The 9,045-nt window shown below is 38.6% G+C and overlaps 1 protein-coding gene across 1 annotated transcript in view; it reads right to left on the bottom strand.

Annotated features, from left to right (window-relative positions):
• Window positions 1-154: 154 nt before the first annotated feature.
• LOC106877278 (lysosomal alpha-glucosidase) overlaps window positions 155-9,045 on the bottom strand; it is a 30,535-nt gene continuing 21,644 nt past the window's right edge. The window contains exons 9-17 of the mRNA XM_052973909.1: window positions 8,689-8,822; window positions 7,243-7,394; window positions 6,535-6,683; window positions 5,986-6,067; window positions 4,433-4,614; window positions 3,674-3,762; window positions 2,576-2,625; window positions 1,853-2,005; window positions 155-301 (exon numbers count right to left, since the gene is read on the bottom strand). Of these exons, the coding sequence (XP_052829869.1) occupies window positions 239-301; window positions 1,853-2,005; window positions 2,576-2,625; window positions 3,674-3,762; window positions 4,433-4,614; window positions 5,986-6,067; window positions 6,535-6,683; window positions 7,243-7,394; window positions 8,689-8,822 (1,054 nt within the window). The 3' untranslated portion in view covers window positions 155-238. The remainder of the gene's footprint in view (window positions 302-1,852; window positions 2,006-2,575; window positions 2,626-3,673; window positions 3,763-4,432; window positions 4,615-5,985; window positions 6,068-6,534; window positions 6,684-7,242; window positions 7,395-8,688; window positions 8,823-9,045) is intronic.

Below are 9,045 nucleotides of genomic sequence, written 5' to 3'. Positions count from 1 at the left end.
ATAGGTCTTGAATAGCTAGATACGAAGACATTTAAAGGGAGATCACTTCCAAACTAGCAATAAAATTCTCGATTGTTTCCCTTTAACGAATACTTTTTTTTTTTTTACTTTCTTTTACCCTCCTCTACTTAAGAATCCTTCTCTCTCATTCTCGTTCTCTTTGGTTTTTTTTTTTTTGGTTTTTTTTACATTTAATTTCGGTTTATTCTTGTTATAATACATTTTTGTGTTGTAGGAATCAGCTCCAGGTAATAGTGAATGGATGAGTGAGGCTGAGAGCCATGTTGGTGATGTTTAAAACCTACAAGGAAACAAAATAGAAAATAGATTGGAAATTTACAAAGTCCTTGCAATAATAAATAAGCGACTCTCTCTCTCTCTCTTTCTCTCTATGTATGTATGTATGTATGTACCTGTCTATATCTTTCTACCTATGTTCCTATCAATCTAATCTAGTGCATCTCAACTGAGCTCCATATAAGATCTTTGAGGATCCACAAAATCAAAATAGTAAACTGGAGACTCACAGAAGTATTTTAAGAGTCCAAGAAAACATTTTGCTTTAGATGTATTTATTGCATGAAATGGCAAGATTTTTTTTTCTTTAACATTATTGATAGTTCAAACTACACAAATTATCATCATCATCATCCTCATCAGTTTACATCCGTTTTCCATGGATTGGATGGTTTGACGGGAGCTAACAACACAGAAGACTGCACCAGGCTTCCTGTTTCTACAGCTGGATGCTCTTCCTAACAGAGGGAACTGAGTGCTTTTTACATGGCACCAGCACCAGCGAGGTTTGTTTTGGCATGGTTTTTACAGCTGGAGACCCTTCCTAATGCCAACCATTTTATTTACAAAATAGGAATTTCAAAAGAAATAAATATAAAATTAGTTCTTAAACTTCAAGTGGTCATGGAGGTTTACCACAACAAAATAGAAATCAATGGCGTCCATATATAAAAAGAAAAATGGTTCAGATCCAATGATCTGACCATATCTATCTCCCCCTCCTTTCACTCTATTGGAACTTGCTTCTCAAGTCTTTTACTAACAGCAGGCCAAATCATATCTCCCACCTCTTGGCATCCTTAATATGTCCAAGCTACCTCTCACCTCTACTAACCATAATGCCTAGTCGTTCATCCCAGAATGTCATCTCTCTGGAAATTCCTCTGCCAAAAATAGAGAAGTTTTCTACTTAACCACCTTACACTTTAAGTTAAGGCTCCAAGAACAAAAAAAAAACCTTATCTTCTAACCAGATATAACTGGCTGGGTATTCCACAGACATGGGTGCCCTTAATGTAATGCTCAGCTCAAATGCATCTAACAATGTGTGTGACAAGGTCGCACCTCTGAAATGTGTGTACAATCCAACTGACAGGCTTCATTACAGTTTCCCTCTGTCCTAATTTCATTCACATGGCATTGGTCAATAAAAGACTTTTCTCTCAAGAGTCAGCAGGCAGCAAGGTGGTAGAATCGTATGAAGAGGTTAACGAGTTCATTAAAGATATGAAACTGATACAGACTAATCAAAGTAATTAAAGTAGGAGATAATAATAATTACTGTGATGACGATGATGTTGTTGTTCTTTAACTCTAGGTCAGCTATTATTGAGCAGACTTATATTTATACTTTCACCAAAGACATTCCAACCGTGACCATCCCACCCTTTAAAGAACAAGTAAGATTACATTATCTGACATGTCCTTCATTTTAGGAACGTTTGGTTGCTATTTCTATAAAGTCAAACAATGACAGAGAGGTTTCTCTTGTCAGGTCATTAATCGTGATGATGATGAAGAGGATGAGGTGATGAGGTGGCTATCATCAACTTACCTGTGAATTAGGAAACCATATGAATTTTGCTGGCTTAGAGTTTGCAAGAACTTGGTGCGGCCCTTTGGCAACACCACAGACCAAAACATGTCCAAGATAGAGTTCAGTCGGTGGAGAGTAACCAGATGCCAACACTTCACTGGTGACATTGTTCTGGAAGTAAATAACATTCGGGATACACAGTAAACAACTGGTGTAGACAACAGAGTGTGTGTGTGTGTGTGTGTGTGTGTGTGTGTGTGTGTGTGCATCTATGTGTGTATGTATATATATATATATATCTGTATGCATGTGTTTGTATACATATACATAAATATAAATGTGTGTGTATGTGTACATATGTGTGTTTTTATATATATATATATATATATATATATGCACACACATGTATGTATGTATGTACGTCTGCATGTGTGTGTATTTGATTTAACAAATGGAAAGTCCACTCAGTACTTGATGTAAAGAATATTTCTTTACCTGAATCTGGTTGTTCCCATGAGTGAATGAGGAACTTTCAGACATGACAGGGTGAATCACCAATTTCATATATATATATATATATATATATATATATATATATATATAAACACACACACACACACACATGTAAGTAAGCAATACTACAGAATATATTTATAGATTTTAGCCCCACACACTACATATACATGTGTGTATGTATAGAGGAGGGACAGGACAAGATAGAAAAAAGAAATTCAAACTCACTTGTGCACCCGTGAACACTAAATGTGTGTATTTTCCAGTCTTCACTGTATCTGCAAGAGAGAGATGGGGAAGAAGGATTGGTCAGAGTGCAAAAAAAAATGGAGAAGTAACAATGGCAAAAGATACAGATATACAGTATAAATATATTGCTTTATTTATGATTAATTCACCAGGAAGGGGAGGGGGCAGTGACCATCACCTCTGTAGGATCCTCATTTTTTATTTGTTTCAGACATTGGACTGTGACCATGCTGGATTACCACCTTAAATGGGTTTAGTCAAACAAATCAACTCCAGTACTTATTTATTAAGCCTGGTATTTATTCTGTCAATGCTGTTTGCCAAACTGCTAAGTTACAAGAATGTAAGCAAACCAACACCAGTTGTCAAGCAGTTTTGTGGGGACAAACACACACTTGAGCACACACACACATCTTTCAGTTTCTATCTACCAAATCCACTCACAGGTTTTGGCTGGCATGAGGCTATAGCAGAAGACATTTGCTTAAGATGCCAAAAACTGGAACTGAACCCAGAACCATGAGTTTAGGGAGTGAACATCTTACTATACAACCACACCTGTGATATCTTCACCATCTTCACACCTTTTCGAAAAGGAGTAGCTATGTCTTTCCTCTACAGAAAGTTACCTGTTTCTATCCTTCTATTCACACTTTAACCTCTCATCGCCTGGTACAAAGCCACCTCCCTTAAAACTACACCCCACTCAGTTGAAGGGTCTTGTCTTGTGAATTACCTGATGACCTCACTAGTGGATATAATTCACCTTAAGCAATCCTTATTCAGGGAACTCTGGAGTGGGATGGGCTATTTGACCTGAAGAAAATTCTAGCTGGGCCCCACCTGCAAGGTCATGCACTGTTTATCTTTATATGAGATCACCATGTCACGCACATATGGTTGTGATGCATGTGCATGGTGTACCCTTATCAGACGGGTCGTCATGATGGGTATAACGGGCTTCGTATATTTTACCCTAGTGTTACTTTGATGGCATGCACTGCTCTCTCACTCAATAATAATAATAATGACCATCTTATTTCAACTCTCAATATATATGCAAAATAAGTCTCCTACCGAAACTTTCTCCATCGTCCCAGAAAAGTTCCCCTCTCGACGTGCTGTTACTGTCAGCAGCAACAAATAAACCAAATTTCTTCTTTCTCCTGTAAAACAGAAAATAACATTCCAAACAGACAACAATTTTAACAATTGGAGAAACAAACTAAGTAATTCTAGATTCATTAAAAGATATTGTTATGGATGTCACAGAGTTTATAAAGCATTTTTAATTGTTTGCCTACATATATATATATAATCATTTTTGTATGAAAATCTCTGCTCAGTGAGATATGCACAGCTGTTCTAGAAACAGCTGTAAGAGACTTTGCATAACGTCTTAATCCTTTATTACCTCTGCCTTAGCAAAGGCAGAGGTATTGTTTTCAGTCATGTTTGCTTGTTTGTCCACAGACAAGATATTTCAAGAACCGCTGGATAGATCTGGATGAAACTTATATATATATATATGGGTTGAGGTGTATCCGTTAAAATCATATTAGAGTATACAAAATAGAGCTCGTTCACCGTTAGAATTACCAGATACCTGACAGTATCGAAATATGTGTAGTGGTCATCAAACAACTGTTGAATCATACTTCATTTTACTATAACTATTTCTTCTTTCATTTTTACCCTTTCATTTACACACACACACACACACACATACACTAACATATACATGTATGTGTACATATATATTATCTACCAGTTCCTGGCTGAACTAAACTCCTGAAACTCTCAAGTAAAGGAAAGAAAAAAAAAAAAACCACTCACGATGCTGTAGTAGTGACATCAGGTTCAATGGTTGGTATGATTGCACCTCCACGAACATGTAGGTTAATCTTGTCCCATGGAGCATCGAGGAACATGTAGAGGCCAGCTGAACTAATCATGTTGCCAGTGTAGAAGTCATACCATAAACCTTTGGGAAAGTAGGCTTTGGTACTGAATGTTTTCTGCAAGAAGAAACACAAACACATTAGAATTATGTACACACACACACACACACACACACACACATGTAAATGTCCCTCTGTACCTTTAATCTGTCAACTGGCACAAAACCACACACCCTCAATACTGCCCAACCCCCTTCCCAGTTTAGGGGTTTTTGTCTTGCAAGGAACTTGGTGACCCTGTTGGTGCTGGTACCACATGAAAAGCAATGGTGCTGCTGCCATGTAAAAAGCACCCAGTACACTCTGTAAAGTGGTTGGTATTAGGAAGGGCACCCAACTGTAAAAACCATACCAAAACAGACGTGCCTTGTGCAGCTTCCAGCCTTGCCAGCCCCTGTCAAACTATCCAACCCATACCAGCATAGAAAACAGAATTAAATGATGATGGTAATGATGTGCACACATACAGGTGTGTATGTACATATACACGTGTACATTTATACGTGTATATACAAACGTATAAATGTACACATACATTGTGAATACAAATATACACATTTGTGCCTTGTGGGGCCGTCTAGGTACCTCATCACCATTATCTATCTCTTGTAGCCGCTACTGTTCATTTTCTCTTTCTGCCCCCTTCCCCTACTAAATGTGAGTAGCCATGCAGATCCGCTACAAGAACCTGCACTGCCCCCGTCTTCTCATAGTTCAACTATCTCACATCCCTAGAATGAAGCTGACCCCCCACCCCAGGGCTTGTAGTCCTGCAAGCTGCATGGCCACCTCAATAATGCAGGTGGAACGAAAGAACACCCAGTCCACACTCTAAAATGATTGGCATTAAGAAGGCCATGCAGCCATAAAAACAATACCAAAACAAGACATTGGAACAAGATGTAGTCCTTGGATTCACTGGATCCTGTCATAGCATGCAACCCATGCCAGCATGGAAGATCATCATTATCATTTAACATCCACTTTCCATGGTGGCATGGGCTGGACAGTTTAACAGGAGCTGGCACACCAGATGCGCTCCAGCAGGTTCCGATTGTCGGTTCTGGCAGGATTTCTACAGCTCAATGCCCTTCCGAACACCAACCACTTTACAGAGAGAACAGGGTGCATTTTATATGGCACCAGTTAAAAAGAAAGTGATGATGATATATACAGTAAAAATGTCTACCTGAGTACTTATTGACTTCGAAAAAACAAGAAGAAAATAGGATTTGGGGTAGAATTTGAGCTCAGATTGTAGAGGGGGTGAACAAAATAACACAAAAAATAATTTTGTTTCGTGCTTTACTGGCATTTCACTACTCACCCTGAATACAGATATTATGGCCTCAATAAAAATAATGCCCCAGCCACCCTCATTAAAGGTATTCCATCATCCACCCTCAATAAAAACAAAACAAAACTTACTGGTTTCAGGACTGGACTGATCATCAGATCACTGCCCCACAAAAACTGTCGATCAATCTTGAAGGTCTCTTCATTGGGTTCTCTGGAAAGAAGAGATTAGAAGGGGACAGAAGACATTAACAGTGAGAATAAGGGGCGTTAGTGGACATAAGTGGACAGATATCACAATAGGGGGAAAATAAGACATCAGTAAGGAGAAAGAGAAGGAGAGAGAGAGGAATGAGATGATGGGGATGAAGAATGGAATCAGTAAAAGCAAGAATACGAAATGACATTCATCAGAGAAAGCAGTTTCAATGTGTAAAACCAAAATCAGCCATAGTTCACTGTACTATGCCCACGACCAAGACACTTAACTATCAACAGCCACAGTCTGCCTAGCTGTAAGCAGGTACCACTGTATAATGTCTTAAAAGCAAAAATATACAAAATCCAATTCATTTTTTTTTGTAATATTTGTTGACTAAAAAGATTGCAGTGGTCGCTACCCAATACCCATATTAGGTAACAAGCATTATATAAAACAAAATGATAGGGAGAAGAACTTACATGAAGAACAAGGGCCAAACAACTGCAGAGCCATCTTGATGGCTGTAGTGAAGAAGGGTGTAGAGATAAGGCAGTAGACTATAGCGTGTTAGTAATACCTTCCTCATAGCACTTTGAGCACGGGCGTCGAATACAGCTGGGTCTTGGGCCTGCAATATACAAATATACATACATGCAGTTATAAATATGAATATACACACACACACACATACACATATAAAAGGGTAAAGACCCCCTTTGGTGATGAATGACCATGGGATTGCACCTACAAGGTTGTTTATGGAAGACCCGCAGTCGCCCATGCATACCAGCCTCCCCTGTCCTCCATGTGACCGATGTTATCCAAGGGAAAGGCAAAGGGGTCGATTCAGTTTGGCACCAGTGATGTCACAATTCATTTCTACAGATGAATGAACTGGAGCAACGTGCAATAAAGTGTCTTGCTCAAGAACACAACACACACTGAACCCGAAACCATGTGACACACACACACACACGCTTAGAAATGTATCTACACATATTTATATAGACTTCTATTAAGTATTTGATAATGACTTAAAGTTGAAAGGATCACTGACCTAAACTTTGAATAAAAGAAGATAATAAATATAAACATATACATACATGGATATAGAGTTACGTTCTCTCTTTCTCTCTCACACACACATACACACGTCTAAAAGAAATGGACAAAGTCACAAAACTAACTGGAAAATTCCATCCATTGTGATTCCTCATAAAAGGGTAAAATGCTCCAATCTGGGTCCATCGTACGCACAGTTCTGTTGTGGTGGGATCCAAGAAACCACAGATGTCAGCGCCAATCATTGGCATACCAAATAATTGGAAGTTTAGCATTTCTGGGAAAATAAGAGAAAATAGAGAAATTTAAGAAGGAATTTGAAGAAATGTTACAGCATGTAGGAACGGTGAAGCAGAGAAGTAAAGAAAAGTTTAGTTGATTAAATTGCCCCCAATATTTGACTGGTACTTCATTTTACTGACTCTTCAAGAATGAAAGACAAAGAAGACAAAGTTGACTTTGGCAAGATTTGAACTCAGAATGCAAAGCACTGAAAAAATAATACAATGCATTTTCTCTAACAGCCTTTAATCAACTAGCCAATCAACTAGTCTTATAATAATAATAATGAAAATAATAATAATAATAATAATGATAATAAGAACAACACCAACTTGAACTTCTAACTTGTTGTCTCTTGAGGTCTCTGGGTGAGGCTTGGAGTCAACTTTTACAAAGCAAAAGTCAAACATGTAATAATAATAATAATAATAATCCTTTCTACTAAAAGCACAAGGCCACCAATTTTGGGGTAGGGGACTAGTCGATTACATCAACCCCAGTGTTTCACTGGTACTTAATTTATCAACGCCAAAAAGATGAAAGGTACAGTTAACCTTGGCCAAATTTGAACTCAGAACGTAAATTTGGATGAAATGCTACTTAGCATTTTACCTGGCATCCTAACGATTCTGCCAGCTTGCCCCCTTAATATTAATAAAGGCCAGTGCCTTGTGGAGTATTTGGTAGTCTTTTAACTGCAGCCAAGCTGGAGCACTGCCTTTAGTCGAACAAATTGACCCCAAGACTTATTCCTTGTAAACCTAGTACTTATTCTATCAAACTCTTTTGCTGAACCGCTAAGTTACGGGGACGTAAACACACCAACATAAGTTGTCAAGTGATGTTGGTGGGGGACAAACACAGACACACAAACATACTTACATATATATACACAACAGGCTTCTTTCAGTTTCCGTCTATCAAATCCACTCACAAGGCTTAGGTCGGCCTGAGGCTATAGTAGAAGACGCTTGCCCAAGGTGCCACGCTGTGGAACTGAACCTGGAACCATGTGGTTGGGAAGCAAGCTTCTTACCACACAGCCATGCCTGCGCCTGTATACATATATTTTACAGGTATATACATATATATACGTATATTTTATATATGCATATGTATGTATATGTGTATGTATGCATGTCTGTGTGTCTGTCTCCCCACCACTTGACAATTAGTAAAATTTGTGAGGCCTCGTTTTGTTCTAGGTCAAAGGTTAAAAGTGAAAGGTTAAAGGCTACAAAACAACAAAAACAAAGAAGCAAAAAGGAGACAGGTGCAAAGGAGCCCACCTGGTATTGAATAGTACATGTCTTCCCATGCGGCATGATTGTCACCAGACCAATGTCCACCGTAGACACCAGTTCCTGCATATGTTGACCGACTGATGACTAGACTTCTTTTCTTGAGAAGCTTCCGAAGAACCCTAGGAAAAACAAAAACAATAAAAAAAAACAACAGGTCAGATTATTTTGTACATATGTCCCTATCAAAACCACAATGAAGTACTGAAAGACAACCCCAGGAGGACAAAGTACTGAAGGACGACCTCAAGGTGCTGAACCTTCCAGATGAGATGACAAAGGACTGACAAGGCCTGGCACCTTGCTGTATTCAAGAAGACCCATGCTCCACAGCTGATATATATA

Source organism: Octopus bimaculoides, chromosome 17 (assembly GCF_001194135.2).
Source record: "Octopus bimaculoides isolate UCB-OBI-ISO-001 chromosome 17, ASM119413v2, whole genome shotgun sequence".
NCBI classification, from domain to species: domain Eukaryota; kingdom Metazoa; phylum Mollusca; class Cephalopoda; order Octopoda; family Octopodidae; genus Octopus; species Octopus bimaculoides.
The sequence above is the reverse complement of the archived record's forward strand: the minus strand, read 5'-3'. Positions and strand labels throughout refer to the sequence as shown.